The sequence below is a fragment of the Populus euphratica genome, unplaced genomic scaffold (genome assembly GCF_000495115.2).
Source record: "Populus euphratica unplaced genomic scaffold, PopEup_1.0 scaffold49.1, whole genome shotgun sequence".
Classification (NCBI taxonomy): Eukaryota; Viridiplantae; Streptophyta; class Magnoliopsida; order Malpighiales; family Salicaceae; genus Populus; species Populus euphratica.
The window spans coordinates 1,815,945-1,837,750 of NW_011499875.1; the positions used below are offsets into that span (position 1 = coordinate 1,815,945).

Sequence of the window (21,806 nt, forward strand, 5' to 3'; positions counted from 1 at the left end):
TATACAGCTAGGAGGAAATGAGGAAGGTTTGCTTTTCATGTCCACGATATGGTGGATTTGGCGCCAACGCAATATCCTAGCTTTTGGCGAGACTTATAAATGGGACCAGTGGTTGCTTTCCAATATGTTGGGAAAACTCGGAACAACCGGACACCAATTTACCCGGATCAATTCAGCGGAATACAATTACAATTCACAAGTCCCAATTCTTTCCCTCTTTGTGCAGTAAAACAGAATCAAACAATGATGAAAAATAATGCAAATAATCACAAAATCAACACCAAGATTTTTAACGTGGAAAACCCGATGCGGGAAAAACCACGGGACCGTAGTCCACCTAAAAACTTCCACTATCAACAAATAATGGGTTCACAATCATTCTTCCTCAGATTCAACTAAGGGATACAACATATATATCATCAAGAACAACTTATTCTCGGATTACAACAAGATTAAAGGAGAATTATTTGAGAAAAACTCACAAAACTGACAGCCCCGTTTTCTGTCAAAACGGCCAGCTTCCACACCACCAATCTTCGATCCAACCGTTCAGAATGAAGATCAACGTGTCTAGAAGCTTCTGTCAAAATCTCAGCCCGATCCAACGGTGAACGAGCTGGAAATCGAAGAAAGAATGAAGGCTGCTCTGCTGCCTTTTCTTCTCTTTTTCTCTCTTGATTTTCTTCTCCTCTCTTCTAATTTCAAATCTGTTGCTACAGTACCCGAACCACACTAATATTAACACCAAGAGACAGCCATCACATGACATTTAATGTGATGGTCCCACCATCACATGGTGTGGGACCATACACAACACAATATCTATCATATGGTGGAAGACATGAGACAGGCATGGCACGGGGCTGATGTTTCGTATATTACTTTCAGAATGGTTTCTCGGAGCAGGCTGGAGGAGGATACTGATATACTTAATGTTCATGCTACTTCTGGGTAATCCAGGTAGAGTGGGGATATCGGGGGCCTAATCAGGTCTTCAGACAGAGTTTTTATTACTGGTTTCACAGGGTTTGCTGGCTTCGTAGCTAATTTAATGCCTGAATTGTTGGCTTTGAAGAATGGAATTTGTACTTGCTGGGGACATGGGTTTCGGAAATTAAGGTGCTACGCAATTCTGATTCCACGGAAGCTATCAGATTGGTTTTGGAAGCCTCTGTCGGTTTTTGTAAATATAAAGCAATTATTTTGGATATCAGGCGTCTCTTGGATAGTAATTGGGAAGTTGCTTTAGAGCATTAACTTAGAAAGGCTAATGCAAGTGTAGATTGCATGGGTAAGCTTGCAGGTAATGGTACAATTAATCTGATGATTTGGGAGACCCTTCCTCCAAGAATGGGGATCTCTTTTTGGCTGACTCCATCGCCAAAAAGTATGGTAGTATTATTTGAAAATAATATAAATTATATTTTAAATTATTAAATTTAGATAATTTTTTATTATGATATTAAAGTTTTAATAATTAAACGGTTATAAATTTAAATTTTATTATTTTTATTTATTTAATAAAAATTAACTATAAGATAATATAATCTTATGTAAATTTTAAGTCCAAAGAGTTATTTTACATAATCTCTCCACTACCTCTATGAATCCTTAAGCAATATAATAAGAATTGTTCCATGTTTTACTAAAGTCATGAATATATTAGGCCTGTTTATTTGCTGGAAAGTAATTTTTTTTTGGAAAGTCAATTCTAAAAAAGAAAATTATTTTTTAATATTTGGTAGTGTAATAAAAAATAAGTTGAAAAACAGTTTCCAGTATTTGGTTATGTCATGAAAAATGAGCTGAAAAATAACTTATTAATATTTTATTTTTCTCAAGTTTATTAAAATAATAAGGAACAAATCTTACAAATTAAATAACTGAATGAGAATGAAATTGAAAAAAAATATAATTTCATAAATTATCTCAAATAAAATAAATAATAATCAAAATAATAGAGATCAAATCTAAAAAATTAAAATAATAAATGATGAAGAAATTAAAATAATAATAATAAATATTTTATAAATTATTTCAAATAAAATAAATAACAATCAAAATAATGAGGATCAAATTTGATAGATAAAAAATTTTAATGAAAAAATAATAAGAAAAAAAACAAATAGCAATTATCAAAATAAAGATCAAAGTTAATATAAAAATTCCTAGTTAAATTTTTCTTTGATTAGAAAGTGTTTTTCGTTGACCAACTTTCCTAACAGCAAACAAATATAAGAAAATTTGGAAAATAATTTTTCAGAAACTACTTTCCAGAAACATAGCTAAAAAGAAAAACACTTTCCTGAAAACCAAGTCAAATATTTCTTTGACCGGAAAGTGTTTTTCGTTGACCAACTTTTCTAATAGCAAACAAATACGGAAAAGTTTGAAAAGTGTTTTTTCATAAATTACTTTCTAGAAAACAAACATGGTCTTATTATCGGTTTTGCTAATAAAAAAATTAAAACCTTTTAAATTAAAATTAAAAAAAAAGACAATAAATATCAAAAGTGAGTATTAAAAAATGGACGTATAAATAGTATTTGAGGGACAACATACTATGAAAATATTAGTGTAATTTTTTATCTCACTTTTATTTTTTTATCATTTTGTTTTGTATTTTTTTACACTAATTTGAATTTAAGCTTCTTGGTTAATTCTATTTTGAAATTTCATAGATTTTAATTTGAAAAATTAGTCCAGTACATTTAAGTATATTTACTAGGAATTTTTTTTTATCATTCCTTTAAATTAATATTTTAAAACATAAAAAGAAATATCGTTTAATTGAACTAGAAATCAAACATAAGAAGTGTGTCATCTAGAGCTGTAAGCAGAAGTGCAGCCACTAATCTTAAAAGAAAGAATAAAGAGACAGAGGAAAAAAATGAACATGCCACCGGTAATACAGCTTTTTGGCACTAAAATACTGGAGTCCAGTACACCAGCACACAGCAATGGTCAACAGCTCGAGGTCTCAAAGGCCGGCACAACCCGTGAACAGTCAGCATCAAACCATGAAAAAGATAAAGAAGCTAGAGATGGAGCGCCCACTAGCCAACTTGACCACCACCTTTCTGGCTATGTCCTTTGCGCACTGCAGATGACAACTGACAAGAATTGCAAACGAAGATGCAAGCTAAGCAAACCCTAAATGTTTCATTTTCTTGACTTTCTGTCCCTTCCCATGTCAATTTACCGTAATGTGACTCGTCTTCCAATTTCGTATCGCCACCGCCCCTTTTGCTACGTTGCATTTTTCTCTCCAAACAACGATGAACAAAAATATTCTCCTATGATAGCGATAGATTTGTCACGTATTTGTTCTGTCAACTAGCACAGACGAGTTACTGGTTAACGTGTTTAAGTTGTTGTTGTGTTTAAGATTTGGATAATGTTTATAATTTAAAATGTTTTTTATTTAAATATATATTATAATAATATTTTTTATTTTTTAAAAAATTATTTTTGATATAGTACTGAAAAACAATTGAAAATATAATAATAATAATTTTTAATAAAAAATTAAAATATAAAAGAACACGAATTCCTAAATAGATGAACTTCAATTATATTTTACTTTTTTGAGTTTGGAAGTTTTTATTTTTATTTTTCCTGGAAGTCTATGACCTGGTAATAACCTCTCTTTGTTTTTTCAAGCTCGAAAGTTTGATTCTGCAAGATCTCCCTCCATTAAAAAGAGAAGTTGCCACCTTACTAATTCATTGAAAACCAGAGAATTATACTTTGAGAGGGGAGGGATTCATGAACATAACAAGGAGTTGTAGATGTTTTGTCACGGCGGTGTGTGGCATAACAATCACAAGAGAAAACAAGTTTGCATTACCAACGCCATCACCAACCATTGTAGGGCACAAGAACCCAAAAGATAAAGAAAAAACAAGAACAATCATATCCTGCATTAAAACCCGAACGATTTGTCCTTCTCAGGTACAGGAAAAAGAAAAGAAACGAAGAAGACAAATCCCAGTTTGCGATCACTTGCTGTCACGTGTTTCGACCACAAAGATAGGGTGGTGCTGGATAGAATAGCTAGATCGGGAGGGTGACGGAAGAACCACAACCAACGCTGAAAATGACATCCACCATGGATCACACGCCTAGCGGCAATGAATGTAGATGTGTCTTTACTAACGTTTGACAATATTAATGAGTTGAGAAAATTTTAATCATAATAAAAAGAAATAATTATTTTTACTCGATCAATCAAATTGTCTGCATGGGTCCATATGAACCATGTCAATGATATAAGTTTTCCATCTGTCTTCTGATGTTGAGAATCCATGTCCGTATGCAAGGAGTTCATGTCAAAACAACTAAAATTCTTTAAAAGAACTTCTTTATGCCCCTTTTTTTTTTTAAAAATTCTTTGATTCTGAAATTATATAATGATTAGATCTGAGCGTGTGGCCATGAAGAAGACCCATGTTGGATCAGGCCTTGGTTCCATTTCCGATACTTAGCCCAAGGGCTTTCTTGTTTAGAATTCAAAGTAGTCGTTTGCTTTGTTGATCAGCTGTCCTTAAACTATGGTAAAATCTTATCCATATAGAATACAACCCTCTTTCACAAATAATAACAAAATTACAAAAATATGAACATACAGGTTGCCTGGAAAGTGAAAATCTACATAATCGTAAATGAAGTGAGATTAAATTCAAAATCATCCCTTGCTTTTGGATATGCTAATGACCAGGCGTGAACCTGTTATCTCAAACTCCTTGCTCGTTCATATAGACGCCACATTTTCAACCTCTCAAGCCTGTCAGCTACTTGTGGATTTTCATTGATGGAAAAGTTGGGAGGGTTAAGATCCTATTTACAATGGTATTTGCTTAATTTTAACCGCGTTATACTAAGTTGGTATATCATCGTACTAGTGGTATACTACTAATGCTCTCTGTATTTTTTGGCATTGAGGGGTACACCTTTGAATCACCTATTTCTTGTTTTGACTGCCTCCTCTTTATGTCGGCTTTTTGGCTGAAACATTTAAATTTTTTCTTTAATATATTATTTTACTCTTGACTGATAAAAATAAAAAAGATAGGACAAAAATATTAAATAGTGAAACTGTAAAAAAACTTCATACAAAAATTAAATTTTATAAACATTGGTCACGTCAGTTCAAATTGAGACATAAAGAAGAGCTGTATCATAATTCATTACTAGAAATGTTTTTGGTAATTTAGTCTTTCTTTAACTTATTTTCTTCTCCCATTTCTCCCCTCTTACCTCTTCCCGTGATATAGCAGCCTTATATGTGCATGCTTGTGTGCAAAATATAAGAAGGAAGAATAGGGTAATAATATAGGAAGAAATACCTATGTCTAACTGTAGGATTATTTGACCCTTGTTTCCTACCATTGGATCTTTATGATTTAACAAATGTTTAGCTGTAATTCATTTGGAAAACACTTGTAAGTTCCAGGCCATTAATTGCTAGGAAGGTTAGATATATTTAGCTATTTGATCCAAGGCCTAAATGAAGAGGATGTTATTGTTTTCTTGAATGCAAAATTATACATTATCATTTGCCCCTCCCAGTCCTTTAAATATATGTATTTAAAAGAATTAACTAACAAAAGTAAAAGAAGAAACTATTTACTTATTTTGTATAGATTATGCTATCTTTTTTCTCTCATGAATTCATTAGAAACTTCTCATAATTTTTATCAATGTTTGAAAATGCATGGAAAAGTTTTGTAAGAAGTCAAAGAGACTAGAAAAGGATTCAAAATCTTTTTGAAGATAAATAGTTATAGAAACTTGAAGGAAGATCCCTGATCTTTTTAGATATTTTGGAGACATATTTAATAGAGATACCATGATCTTGTTGTGAAGATTTTTTTATGGAGACACATTTGAAGATATAAAGATTTTAATAGAGATTTTTGTTAGAGATATTGAAGAAATGAAGAAAAACTATTGTTTTTTAATTGAAAAATTCAAAAAATAAAGATAAAATTCTTTAAGATAATCACAAGATGATCTTATCTTAGGTAGCTTATTAAAGGTGTAGATTGACTTCCTTTCATACTCTGGTTGTCTATTTTTTCATGAACTACTAGAGGTAACTTATAACGATCAATCTTTCTATTTTTTTTTCTAGGTATGATATTCCATGGTGTTATCCTTATCGCGCACCCTTATGGTGGAGTAGCAACTCTCGATTGATTTTCAGGATTTTTTTTATTTGTAGATAAAGGAGTTACCACCTAGTATTTTGGTCACTAGATAATTAGTACTTAAAAGTGTATTTTTATCAAGATTTTATATTATCATATTGCACTTAAAATATCATTAAATTCCCTAACTTAAGCATATTTTATAATAACAAGTTTGATAATATAAGATGGTTTTAATTTATGGTAAATGCTCGTTTTAAATTCAGTTATATCTTACAATTCAAAGGATTGATTCATGTGATTAACTATTGAAAGTGAAAAGACAAAGAGAGGGCTAAGCTTAGAAAAGAGATGCTGGTTCAATCCAAACTAGAACACTGTTTGGTCATTGGGTCATATTTGAAGCTGTAGAACTTGGATTTGAGTCTGCTCTATATGGATGGAAAGCAAAGACATATGCCTAAAACTTTCATATGGAATTCAAGATTCAAAAAAGTTGTTTTCAAGTTCAAATTGTAGTATTTTTTTATGTTAGTGTTTCAAATATGAACCAATGATTGAACAGTGTTTCAGTTTTAATTGAATCAGCATCTCTTTTTTAAGTTTAGTCCTATCTTTGTTTTCTTAATTTCAGAAGTTAAAGTCATTAATTAATCTTTTTTTTTTATGTGATAAGCCTGCATTAAGATGAACATTTACCATAAATTAAAGGTATCTTATATTTATTAGATATATTATTATAAACATACTCTAGTTAAGGAGTTATTGATATTTCAAGTATAAAATGATGATATAAAATCTTGATAAAAATACATTTTTAAGTACTAATCATAATGCATGTGAGAAATCAGATCATGAATTTGCTAAAAGGTTAAATGATTCAATTTAAATATTTTGTTCTCTTTACACATCATCACATAGATAAAGTATATTACAAAGTTCTTAAATCAAATTAAATATCAATTTCATGAACATCCTCTCGTTTTTACATGTAAAAAACTTCATTTTAGTCCCTAAAATTAACTTTTACACATTATTTGGTTCTTTTTTAGGAGTTTATGTTTTAATGCAATACATTGATTGTTGAAGTTTAGAGGAAAAAAAAGTCATGAAAGACAAGAAAAAAGCTATCAGATGACCAATTTTCGGCCATAAAAACAATGATTTTAATGTTTATGAATTTAACTTTAAAATAAAAAAAACAACGGAGGTGGTTTCTATCTTCATTGATGTTGAAAAAAAAAAGGATTGAAGCTTGTGAAAGTTCTTTTAGTGTAATTTGATTTTTTTTTAGATTTACGTGGGTGTTCGGGCCAATTTGCGCGCACCACGACTAATCCTATAAGCTCTAAAGTTAACGACCATGTAAGCCTCCAGTGGCCATCATATGAGCAACCAAGGATTCGAACCTGAAATTATAAAAGGAGCAAACCCCTTGATCCCAAGTTTTTACCACTTGGCCACCACCTAAATGGTTTTGATTTTGAATTTATACATTAATTTTAATATTTACTCGAGAATATTCTATGTAAAGAAAATATTTATTTTGTTATTCTGCTATTTTCTTATTGTAAACTTTTTATATACTTTTTATTAAATTTATTTTTTATTTTTTTAATATATTCACATTAAAACTATCAATTCATGATTTTTTATCATTAAAACTTTATTTTTAAGATCATGACGAATTTTATATAAAGAAATAATACTTTTAATAAAAAAGATATATTGTTTTGTTAAGAAAAGAAACATATGAATAAGGAAAAGAGGTTTCCAGTGTGTGTATTTCTTTTTTTCCCCTTGTTAAATCATTAAAGTTTTTTCAAGTATTTATTTTAATTGCTTTTAGTTTTATGCAACAAACAACATAGCTAAAAAAGATTAAAAAAAAAATTTTAAAAAAATGTGTTTATAAAAGTGGAGAATTTAGACTAAATAATTATATTTTATGAAGACTTTAAATCATTATTTTCCTTTTCAAAATTCATTTTTACTGTCACATTCTAAAAGGTAATGGAACCAATATATATAGTGAAACATTGTGCCAATGAAAAAATTATGTTGATTTAAAATATAAAAATTATTTTTAAAAGAAATATAATGAGTAAATAAAAAATAATTTTATTTTAAATATAATTTTCATTTTGTATAAAAGTACAAGAGTATAAGAATTAATTGTTAACTTAAAAAATAAAAATTAAATTAAAAAATTTTGTTTAAAATGTTGCGTAACTCTCATATTATTTTAATATATTTTTAAATAAAAAAAACTATATCACACACTAAAAATCATCATAAAACTGTTACCCTCGACCAGCATTGGTTCACTAAGAAATTTGTTGCTCTGTTTATTTACAGAAAAGTTCTTTTCTTTTGAAAAGTGAATTCCTGGAAAGTGAATAATTTGTTGATGTGTTATGAAAAATAAACTGAAAAATACTTTTTTGGTGTTTAGTTATGTTATGAAAAATAAACTGAAAAATAACTTATTAATGTTTTATTTTTCTCAAGTTTATTAAAATAATGAGAAATAAATCTTAAAAATTAAATAGTTGGATGAGAATGAAATTAAAAAAAATATAATTTCATAAATTATCTCAAAAAATAAATAATAATCAAAATAATAAAAATCAAATCTAAAAAAAATAAAGAAATTAAAATAATAATAATTAACATTTCATAAAATATTTCAAATAAAATAAGTATCAATCAAAAGAACAAGGACCAAATTTAATAGATAAAGAATTTTAATAAAAAAATAATAGGAGAAAAGTAAATAACAATTATAAAAATGAGGACCAAAATTAATATAAAATTTAAATTTATGAAATTAAATTAAAAAATAAATATTCAAAACAAAGTATATATAGCAATCAAAAGTTTGAGGATTAAATTTGATACAATCAGCAAATAATGATATTTTTAAATTTTTCACAATTTCTAAAAAGTGTTTTTTATTCAAATTTTTCAGAAAAACACTTTCCTGAAAACCAAGTCAAATTTTTCTTTAACTAGAATGTTTTTTGTTGATCAACTTTACTAATGACAAATAAACACAGTACAAAAAAAAGATTTTTCTAAAAACCAAGTTAAATTTTTTTTTAATTGAAAAATATTTTTCGTTGACCAAAAAGTGTTTTTCATTAACCGGAAAATATTTTTTATTAACTAAAAAATATTTTTTGTTAATCAATTTTTTCAATAATAAATAAATATAAAAACATTTAAAAAATAATTTTTAAAAAATCACTTTTAAAAAAATAAACAAAGTCTAAGTTTGTAATCTAGTAAGTTTTTCTTGCTTCTAGGTGAACACTAGTACCGCTGGAGCGTCCCTTCTGTATGTTAAATTTTTTGGACGGGGTAGCATATACTTAGAAACTTATAGGTTTGTATGTTCTGTTTTTCTTTTACATTTTGCGTGTTCAAACCCAAAAAGGATTTAGTAACCCAAACAATTTATACTTGAAAATCAACGGTTAGGTACCGAAGGAAACGTTTGAGGCTGGAGTCGTGGATAAAGGGGAGTGAATCCAAAAGGAGAAGGCAAGTGGAAACCTCTGTTTTTTTTTTTTTTCTTTTTCCCAGTAGATGAAGTGTTTGCTTGCTTCAACTCATTTTCCGCCTTTGATTCGTTGCTTGCTTCAAACTAATGAATCATGACATGACCTTTATACGTTGCATAATTGCATGCACTGATATTTTTGCTAACAAATCAAAAAATATATAATAAAATAAATAAACAGCCCGAAACCTAACAAAATTATTTATTACTATAATTATAAGATATTATATCAACAAGTAAGGAGTTAGTCATTAATTTTATTAATAATATTAATGTAAACTTACTATATTTATTTTGAAATATTAAATTTAAAAGTGAGCTCATGTTATTAGGAAGAAAACTGTAAAGTTAAACAAGGTTGTTACATTTAATATTAAAATTGATCTTATTTATAATACCAACATGACCATTAAGCTTTTTAAAGAAGTGAATTGTAAAATCTTATATTGACAAATAAAAAATTAACTAGTTGTTGATCTTATTAATAATACAGTTATTAACTTATCATATATATTATAAGAAGTTAAAGTTGTTAATTTTATTTATTTATTATTATTTTTTTATTAACGTGGGGTGTCCGGGTCAGCTTACGCGCACCATGACTAATCCCCACGGCCTACTGAACACCCTGCAAACCCAGCAAGCAGGTAAGGCAGCGCGGGGCTGACAGACATGCAACTCCAAGGCTCGAACCCATAGCAGCGGAAGGCGCAAGACGCCTACCACCGCTGGGCCAATACCTTGTTAATTTTATTAATAATATAGGTATTAACTTGTTGTCATACATGTTATAAGAAATCAATTTTAAAAGTAAACTCATATCATTAAAAATAAAATTATAAAAATAAAAAAAATCAAAACAAGTAAAAGAATTCAAAACAAGTAATATATAACATGTTGGTCGAATTATTACAACAATTGCTTTTTAGCACACGGTATTCAAATCATATTTGAATTGCAATTGTCCATTCCGATGTGCATTGTCTCTCTTTTTTTTCCTTTTTAATGATTGTTGAGTTTGGACTTTTGAGTGGAAGATTCCTGAGGCTTGTTAAAGTAGAAGCATGTTTTGCAGTTGGGCAAAATTAAGAGTTGGATGTGTTTAATCTCATCCATTAGTTTTATAAAAGGGGGATGATTAATATCATGTATAGCCTCGTATCCTTATGCTTTAAAAAAGAAGAATAAAGTGAGATCCAAGTCAGAATGATATGCTTCTTTTAACTTCAAGTATGGAACATTAAATAATCTATTTGTTTTTCATTTTAATAGTGTTTTTTTATTTTTTTTATTTCATTTCAAATTAACATTTTTTTATGTTTTTAAATTATTTTAATGTATTGATATAAAAAATAATTATTTTAAATAAATAAAAAATATTATTTTAATAAATTTCTGATTAAAAATTACCATGAAAATTAACCACAACCACAGTAACTCTAAATCTAACTAGTTTTTCTCTTCTTCTTCTTTTTACAACTTGAATTCGTAATTAGAGTATTGGGATAGAGGTATGGTGACTAGTGAGGTATAATTGCTTCTTCTTCTTCTTTATTACAATTTATTTAATGTAAAAAAAGCTATTATCAAAAGCTAGGGTTTTTTTTTCGTACGAGTCTATCCCAAACACATCCTGAGCCAACGCTCATTATTTTATTTTGTTTTTGTTTTTGGTTTGGGTTTAAAATGCTCTTATGCTTTTTGTTATCAGCAATTTATGCTTTCTTGATGGCTTAGAGACAGCCAAATTTAATTGGATTCTGAGGAAGTGTGAATAGACGTGGATGGATCCAATTTAACTAAAAAGTATTACCACTTCCCATTACTATACTCTAAAATCATTGAAAAGGATACAATTTTTCTTGAGCAAAAGCCAAGCATCAAAGTTCAATGTACATTCCCCCTCGATTATTTACTATGAATTTTTCATGAGCAAAAGCCAAGCATCAAAGTTCATTGTACATTCCTCCTCGTCAAATTTTGTGTGGCCTCATTTCCATAGGTACAGATACTTCTCCAAATGACTTGACAACTTCGCTTTCTTTTCTTTTGTTGCCTAAATGGCGCACTAAACAACAAACCTTTTCTTTTGTTTTTTTTTGGGGGCGGGTAGGTTACCACCTATTTTCTGATAAAATAAATTAAAATAATTTTTAAAATTTAATTTATAATTAATTAAAGTTAACCTATCAAATTCACCATTTAAATCATAAATTTTATTGAATTTAATAATTTTTTAAACTGTTTTTTATTTAATTATATAATAATAAAAATAAATATTTGTAAAATTCAGTATTATTCAAATACTTGGATATTTTTTTAAGATCATGATAACCTCATACAAAGCAAATTGAAAAACATCTTAAAAATTAATTCAAAATCAATTATGAAGAATGAAATTAAAGAATGAAAAAACTAACAAAAATCTAATGTTAAAAAATAAAATTAAAAAATAAATAAATAAATTTGAAGGCATATAGGCTTGGGTGGTTAGCGTGCATGCTTAAACTTTTAAGACAAACTCCAAGTTCCTAGGCTTGCCAACCAAGCTCGCATGGTCACTGTTAATTTTTTTATTTATTTATTTTTTTATTTAAGAAAACAGCATATAATGTGTCATTTAATATGATAGATAACTTGTTTTCTACCTGCTCAAAATTTAGCCACCATAGTGATTGCTAAAAAATCAAGGGAGAGAGCTTTTCTTATATATTTAAAATCTATTTTTAATTTATTTTCACTTGAAAAATACTTTATAAATACCTTTAGAATATTCAAAAAATAATTTATCAATTAAAAAACCTAATATACAAAATTAAATCAGGATTTTTTGCTCTCAAGCCCTATCTACTTTTTAAGAAAAATGCTTAAAAACACATCAATAAGACCACCTCATCAAATGGAACTTGTAAACAAGAATATAAGTTTTTTTTTTTTTTTGAAATGTGCTTAAACCAATAAATTTATCTCTCTTTTATAGTGTTCAAGAAACGTTTTCTCTTCTCTTTCAATTTCAGGGATTAAAATGTTTAGAAAATGAACTTTGAGGTTAAAATTAATATAAATTATAAAAACTGCAAAGAAAGAAAAAGAAAAATAGATGGACTAAACATAACTTTTCAAACAAATGTAAGACTGGCCATTAGTTGTCTTTATTTTTCTTAATAAATATTAAGAAATTGATTCTTAATTTAGACAGAAAGCTGCAATTAAAAATAATTTGAGGATGAAATTAAAAAAACAATTATGATAGTGTTGTAATTGTAATTGTAATGTAATGTAACGGCAACGGTAACGGTCAAGTCTTAAAAGGCATAAATTGCTACCTTGCTGCCGGCAGCATAGAGAATCGAGCAAAATTATAGCCACTAAAAATTGGAAAAATCCCTTTTTGGTGATGTCAACAGTTGGATTGTTGTGAACAAGCACCAGAAAGAATCTTTTGTTGTTGTCGTCGTTTAGTATTAGCAACAAGGAAAAGTCATTGGCCGATAGAAACTAGCTACCACTATAAATTGGACTGCATTTATAGCCACCCGTTCTTCAGAGAACCGCTTGTGATCTCAGAGAGAATAAGCAAGGAAAGTTTGAAGAAAACGGCAGTAGCAATATGAAAGGTGAATTATCAGAGGAAACTTTGGTGCAGGCACCTGCAAGTGCAGTATGGAGTGCATACCGCGGACTTGAGCTTGGAAGGCTGATCGATAAATTACTAGGCCATGTTGCAGGCAAGGTAGAGGTAATAGAAGGAGATGGAGGTGTTGGTACCATTGTTAAACTTACTTTTCCAGGTATCTCGATTATACATTTGATTTAAGTTGCTAATATGGAAATGGATTTTTTTCCCTTAAATTTCTTCTTCTTTTGTCAATTCGTTTACGAAACTAGAACACCGAGATTCTGAATATTGACAGTATCGATGGTCCTGCCAGGAGCTTCTGGTGGCTACATGAAGGAAATATTCAGGATTATGGACGATGAAAGGCGAGTGAAAGAAACGGAAATGATAGAGGGAGGATACATAGATCTTGGCTTTGATGTCTATCGCGTTCGCTTGGAGATCATTGAGAAAGATGCTGAATCAACCATTATCAGATCCACTGTGAAGTATGAGTTCGATGACACAAAAACTGAGCTAGCTTCTCTTGTCACCATCAAGCCACTGCAAACCATGGCTGAAGAAATTGGGAAGTATGTCAGTGAGAAGAGATATGATGCGTAGAATCTCTGATTTATTTCAAGACATGTTGACTTTGTTTCTTGTACCAATAAATTAGACATGTTATTGTGCACACGAATGAACATGTCAAAGGATGTTGCTTTGTTTTCACAGATTCGCTGTCAGTCCAAAAACAGCCACTATGCATACCAAAAGCACCGAAAAACCTGCGCTCGTAAATTTCGATGCCCATCGCAATAGAAACAACCGCAAAGCCTCCGCATCTCCTGCACAAGTAGAATGAACTAGATCAGACCTGCGCGGATTCGATCATTTTTTTTAATTATAAAATTAAATATTCAAGTGTTGCTAATATATTTTTTAATTAAAAAATTTAATCATAAACTTAAAACATAATAATTTTATATATAATATATTAAATGATATTTTTTTTAATATTAATACAAAGATATATTTGATGATATATATTTTTTCAAATATTAACATTATGACACATTGAATCGACTTAGGTTAATTTATCAAATCTATAACTCGAGTAATGAAATTATGATAAACCTATAAAAAAATAAATCAAAATAAATTATAAAAGTCAATTTCTAAATAATTTAAAGTTGAAAGAAGAATTTTGAAGAAAAAAATTAAAAAGAGGACAAAAAAATTATCCAAATCAGCTCAAGGTTAATCTATCAAACCCATAATCTAGGCCATCAGATTGTGATAACTTCACAAGAAAAAATTAATATGAAGTCTAATTTCTGACCAACTTAATGTTAAATGAAAGAATAGAGAAAAAATCAATTAAAAAATAACAAAAAAATCTTAATTAATTTAGGCTAACATGTTAATTCTATAACCTGGATCATGAGACTATGATAACTTCATAGAAAAAAAATTAAAAAGTTTCACTTTCAACAAATTCAATGTTGAAAACGGAAGTCAAGAAAAAAATCTAGGAGATCAGGATAACTCTATAAAAACCAAATTAAAAACAATTAAAAAACTCAATATTTCTCAAACAGTCTAATATTATTAAATAAATTGAAAAGAAAGATGATTGAGTTGTTAAAGGATTAATTTGAAAAAATAATTTAATTAAAAAAGGAATAAAAAAAATCTAGTCATCTTAGATTAACTTATTAAATCCGCAACTTAAGTTATGAGATCAGGATAATACCATAAAAAATATATTTTTTAAATTAAGAAAGGCTCCAAAAATAAATTCAATTATAAAAAGAGCCTAAAGAATTAACCCAAATTAATACGGTTTAACATGTTAAACTTATAATTTAGTTCATGAGATCATGATGATAAATTTATAAATAAATAAATAAATAAAATATAAAGCTTCATTTTCAATATATATATATATATATATATTGAATATTATTGAAATCAAGAAAACAATTTCATAAAACTAGTATGCAACTCAATAGAAAAAACATTGAAAAAAATTGTAAAGTAAAATTTTTAAAATAATATAATGTTAAAAAATAAAATTAAAAAAAAAACTCAAATAATAAAAGCAAAAAAAAAATATTACAACGAATAATATTCACGGGTAACCACATTCTTTATTGTTTTGTTAATAAATATTGATTTAAAAAAAACCAAACAAACAAACAAATCACCAGACAAAACATTCATCAGTGTTAATGGCAGGGGGTTTGGAGATTGGACAATCCTGGGCTCTCACTGTCATGAATAGCATGATTTGTAATACATTTAGCCGGCTGCTAAGGCTGAACCTAAAATGAAGAACAGAAGTGGTTGCTCATGATAAATATAACATTAAATTAAACGACGAAGCCAAATCTGAAAATGAGTTTGATTTAAAATAGGAAGCATCACGTGCAAGATGATTGTGACATTACATTTTTAAACGAACTTCACAATGCTTCCTAACTTATTGAAAATGATGTTTGTTTTTAGTGGTGACATTACCACAAAAAACACAATAACAATAACAAAAATATAAATTTAATATTGTTCTTATTCTTGTGTTTTTTTTTTATTATTATTATGAAGAGTAGTGCCTCATAATAAACACAAAAATAAAAGTAAAAATAAACCCCATTAATATTATTAACATAAATATGGGCCGAAACGAGGAAAATACCAGAACCTCTTTCTTCATCCTAATTCATGAGGCAACATGCTTCTTCAACTAGCCTAGGATGAAGATTCACAAGGAGACAAACCTCTTTCTTCATCCTAATTCATGAGGCAACATGCTTCTTCAACTAGCCTAGTATGAAGATTCACAAGGAGACAAAAAATTAAGGTTTTCCTGTTCTTTTCTTTTTTGTTGTAGTGTTTAAATTTTTTTAAATCCTTATTTGTTTTTGGTCTTGTTATAAATTTTTTAAAACTTTATGAATTTGTTTGTTTCTGTGTTTCAAAAATATTTAAAAAAAAATTAAATTTAAATTTTTTATTTATTTCAAATATATTTTTAGTATTTTCAAATTATTTTAATATACTAATATTAAAAATAATTTAAAAAAATTATTAAAATATATTTTAACATGAAAAATGATTGAAAAAGTAAATGCAACTGAAACAAATCTTTATAAAAAACATCATCAAATCTTTATAAAAAACATCATCAGAAAAAAAAGAAAAATGATTGAAAAAGTAAATGCAACTCAAACAAATCTTTATAAAAAACATCATCAGGAAAAAAAAAACTAACCTTTTTGAATTTATTTGAAGGACAAGTAATAGATACAGAGGAGAACCGACAAGAAATTTAGAATAAAAACGAATGGTATTATTTGACATTTTTTATTATATATTTTACATTTAACATATGTAGAGTATATATATAGCTATATAACAAGCTACATAAGACAATATAATAAAAGAAATTATAAAAAATACTTGATTATCTTTTTTTATTAGATAACTGAAATAATTTTTATTGATGAACTAAGAATATTAACCTTGATCATTTTCTTATGCAAATTAGAGAATATCCAATCATGAATGAAAAATATAAGGAAACACATTTTTTAAATATTTACCCATAAACTACTTAAAGTCATCAGTGTTGCCGTCTCCAAAACTGGCAGCGTTTCCGTTACTTGTATTCTCGATGAAAAGAACCTCGATTGCGTAGCACTTAAACCTCAAAGTTGTATGCTTTGTGTATTTTCCCTTAGATAAACCATCAAACGTAGTCCAAATCTCCAATTTGAATATAACAGTCAACGTGTCATTGCTCCTCTCATAAGCTAATGCATTTAAAACCTCTCTGCTATGCGCCTTAGCCAATTCTTCCTTTCTCGATTTGCTCAAAAATCTAATGCCCGTAGTTAATTTTGAATCATAGCCAACGGATTCGGTCCCTACCCTGGTTATATCCTTATCATTGGTTGATAACTTAGCATGAATCACATTACTTGTGCTTGGCTCCATGGAAAAAGGCTGGGAAAAACCTGAAGCAAGCGTGCTAAATGGGTCGTAGTAATCAACATTAGCGTACTTCTGCACAAAGGCGTGTATTTGATGGAAGTGTATTTTCATTTTCTCCTCAGAGTTTCGAACTGTTATATTAGCTTCCCAGTTAGCCGAAAAGCCAGGATAGGATGGATTATAGTCTGAGACAGAAAAGCTGTCAATGTGAAAATCAGGATATATAGCCCTCAACTCATGTTTCTTGATGAAGTTCGTCCACAACGTAGGTGGATAAACCACGGCTTGTGTTGGAGGAGAGCCCCAATCTTGAACACCTTGGGATTGGGAGGACATGGTTGTCGGAAGATGTCGAACACCTTCTGGTGGAGGAGAGTCCCGAATTGAACAGTGCGTTGGGAAGCCATGGTTGCCTGAAATGGCTTTATGGTGGAGGAATTAAAATGCCGATCTTGAACACGTTGGGAATCCATGGTTTACGAGAGGATAGGAGGAGGAGGATATTGTAAGGGCTGCACATTCTTGGTTGTCGGGGGTAACCAACAAACAAGAGGTCTTTGCGTTGGTTAAGATTTGACAACTCAGAGTAAAATTCAAGCAGTAAAATGGGATTTGGCTCCCTACCTCAATTGAACTGTCACTTCTGTCTCTGTGCTTTATTTGTTCTTTTAAACAGGCAAAGCCTGCCACTTCTCTGTCTCTCTATTAAAAAAAACAAAAAACGGGGGCAAAGTTTATAATATGTTTTTTCGTAGCATATAGCAGAACATTGCTTTGACTCAATTCCTTTATTCAAATATAATTGAAAAGGCAAAAGTAAGCAGCGGTGAAGAGGACAAATAAATTGCTGGAGGAGGCCATGCCTTAAAATTAGATAGCAATGGTGAAGAATTCTCTTATTCCACCGCGTCTTGCTTAATTTGGATGGCACATAACATCTTTCACACGATGCAATAAGGGGCTGAGATCGACTACGAATGCAGGAGGTTTTTTTTTTTAATATATAAAAAATATAGATGTTTATAGTTAGTTTTATGTTTTTACTTTTTAATCTTTACTTTACATTATTATAATTTTTGTAGGTTTTTTTTAATAGTTATCCTAGTTTATTCTATTTATTCAATATTACTAGTTTTTTTTTTATTGTAATATTCTTTTTACAAGTAAGATATGAACAATTAAAATTAAATATTTTACAAAAAAATTTATAATTATTTTAGTTTTAGTTTTCAAGAGTTTTAAATTGTAAAAAACCTCGTTATCATTTATTTCCGTCAATATTAGTTGATATAGAACTTAATACTTCTTAATGATTTTGACTGAAAATCTAATGCAATACTAGCTTTAACATCAAGAAATTAATTAGAGGTTTTATTAAGTAAAGTCTCGAGATTTGAAGAAAGAAATTTAATGATACAATTAATAGATTTCTTTAAGTTACATTGGCAAAAAGGTTCAATAAGGTTCTTTCTCTATTTCTTCTCATGTAGTAAAGAAATTACTTTTGTAAAGTAATCAGAAATTATCTCAATGCTCCTTGTTTGGTTTTTCAAAGTCTTCTCTCAAGGCACCTGTTTTGCTCTTTCGATCAACACTACTGTAAGTTCTGTTCAAAATTACCCATGCCTCCTTTGAAGTTTTTGCTGAAGTTATCATTTTAAGTGTAGCTTCATTAAGCCCTTGATAAATTGTGGATATGGCGTAGTTTGTCTTTGTTTCCAGATTCTCTTGTAACTTCCGCATTGCTCAGGGATACCTCTTTTCTTGTTGATTCTAGTTCAATACTGAATTCCTACCAAATCCCATAGTTCTTGGGATTTCAGAAGAGTCATGCATTATACACACCACAAATCATAATTTTGTTTCGTGAGGCAACGAATTTGTGAATCGGAGTTCTATTGTTGTTGGAAATCATTGTTACACTCAATATCAAATTATTGAAAATAAATACAAGTAAAAAACAATGAGCCTCACTCAGTCATTCTCACACGCAAAAGGTAAAAGATACTACGAAGGTTTACTTTTGTTATTGACCTCATATATTTTCAATGACAGTCACACGCTTTTATATAGATTTCTTATGGGACATTTGGTAGTATCTCTTTGCTAAACCTAATAAAAACTTAAATGCCACGCTTGACTGAATTATTATGGTTCAGTTTCCATAAACACTAATTATATTGTTCTTGGTTTTCCACAAAACAAGTTTGGTATTCAACATTTTCATCATTTTTCTACTTTAGTTTCAAAGATAGATGGATTTAAAAAAAAAAAAACATACAAAAAAAAATGCTACCAATGATAAAACTTACATATTCAGCAAGAAACAGGACTTGAAACCATTGGCGTGATCGACGATAAGATGATGTGCTTTGTGATATCCCATTTTCATCATTTTTTTATCCAAGTATTTCTTTCTTTCTTGCTTTTTCTCTCATTTAAGTTTTCCAAATCATGATTTATAAAAGCATCTTAATTTAATTTCCAATTTCCTTAACTAATAATTATGGATTTTTTTATTTTTATTTGTTTACTTGAAAGGATATTGAGTTTTGGAAGAACTCAAATAGAGCCGATTGGCTTTTGTTTGCAGCTACAAGTATATCTAGAAAGAATAAAAAGTTATAAACGAATTCTCGTTTAATTTTTTATGTGCACCCCCTCCATAAGGTATTATTTTTTTATATTTTCTAGTTAATTTTAGATTTTTTCTTTCTACTTATATATATATATATACACTCCAGTGTTTAGGGATATATCCATGGGGTTTGAGACTTGAGAGCCCTAACTTTCACTATAGTTTTTTTTTTTAATTTCCGAAGACAGATTTATTAGAATTAACCTCATTTATTATGCATTTATTTTTAAGAGTTAATTACACCGATGACCTTTGGTTCTTGAAGCTTTACATTTTGGTCATTTTAACCCTTATGTCCCTCAAACTTTCTGTATTCATAAAATATGATTCCTTCATCCACTTTAATGCATAAATGTCGCAGCTTATGGTATATTAATGAGCACGAGTTGTACCCTTATATCCCTCATTGTGGGCATATAGGCAGCCAAAACTAGCAACACAGTGCAATTGCTGAAGTGAAAGAGAGAATAGATTGATTTCATTTACGGTAGGAAAGTTTAAGAATGAGATTGCATGTGATGTTGTTTCTATGCACATTATATATTTATTATTAGGGAGATCTTAGTATTTTTATCGAAAAATCAAGTATAATAAGTTTAAAAATAGGTATGATGTGGAAAATGATGGAAAAATTTACACGTTTTATTGTTATCAAAGCTAAAGTATGAGAATCAATTGTTCTATTTTTAGGACAAAAAAAATTAAGATAAATAAAATAAAGATCGAGGCTATTTAAGAATGACCTACATTAAAGACTATAAGTGACATAAAATGTTTTCATGGTTTAACTAGTTTTTATAAAAAATTAGTAAAAAAAATTAGCACTTTAGTTACACCATTAACTAAAATTATAAATAAAATGATATGATTTAAATGGGATGATAATCAAGAAAATATTTTTAACTTGTTAAAAAGATTGATTTTGGTCTCATATCTTGCCTTATTTAACTTGACAAAATCAATGATAATGCCTACAAAGAGGAATTACCATGTCAATATAATGTTAGTACTACATTTAATATATATAAACTTTGTTTGTTTGATGCAAGTGATGATTTAAGAGAGATTACTTTAAGGAGAAAGGGAATGATTTGATTCTAGCTTTTACATCAAGAGATACATTAGAGATTCTATTGGGTCAAGTGATGAGACTTAAAGCAAATAGGTTTAATAAGACAATTAATGGACTTCTTCAATATACATAGGCTAAAGTGATCCTTAAGAGGATTTAAAAAATAAAAAATAAGCCTTGATTAATTTGATTTATATTTTAAAACGACATGTAGGGGAGCTTCTAGCCATTATAAAACAAAATAGGATAAGAACATTCAAATGTTTTAGTTTTGGCATTTCATTATTGTTTTGACTTGTAACATTTAAGGGTTATTTGGGTTAAATTTTATTTTATTATTTTAGTTATTTTGGGCTTTTAATGTATTATGATATATTTGTCAAATTTTGGTTTATTTAGTCAAATTAAGATTAATTTTCTACTATATAAACAATTTGTTAACATTATTTTAAAATTAATGAATTTTATCTACAAATTATTGCATGTTGTGTGCTTATTTCTCTTTGTGTTGTTGAGTGATTCTTATACTTAATTCTTAATTGAACTTGTGAAATATTTGAAGGATTGATCAACTTCATTATGATTTATACTTTTCATTCACGTTTCAAACCTCAAATTAGCAATATAAGAATCAATTCCACAACAAAATCTTAGAGGACCTGTATTATATCATAATGATTCATAGTACTTAGTTATTGTGTGCTATTGAATAACTATGATTAGAGGAGGCCACATGACATGATGTGTTTATGTATTAGGGGATAAAAAGGTTCACAAATTATATA

General features: G+C 28.8%; 1 protein-coding gene across 1 annotated transcript; it reads left to right on the forward strand.

The window, feature by feature from the left end:
- Positions 1-13,192: 13,192 nt before the first annotated feature.
- On the forward strand, positions 13,193-14,053 carry LOC105128324 (S-norcoclaurine synthase-like). Its single transcript, XM_011029938.1, has 2 exons — positions 13,193-13,508; positions 13,650-14,053. Exons 1-2 carry the CDS (start codon positions 13,328-13,330, stop codon positions 13,937-13,939), a joined length of 471 nt encoding a protein of 156 aa, XP_011028240.1. The 5' UTR covers positions 13,193-13,327; the 3' UTR covers positions 13,940-14,053.
- The last annotated feature ends 7,753 nt before the right edge of the window (positions 14,054-21,806 follow it).

Excerpts from the sequence above, each read along its gene's own strand:
- LOC105128324 (XM_011029938.1), top strand. The coding sequence starts at position 13,328 with ATGAAAGGTGAATTATCAGAGGAAACTTTGGTGCAGGCACCTGCAAGT. Across the intron at positions 13,509-13,649 it reads TGTTAAACTTACTTTTCCAG|GAGCTTCTGGTGGCTACATG; the intron begins GTATCTCGATTA and ends TGGTCCTGCCAG.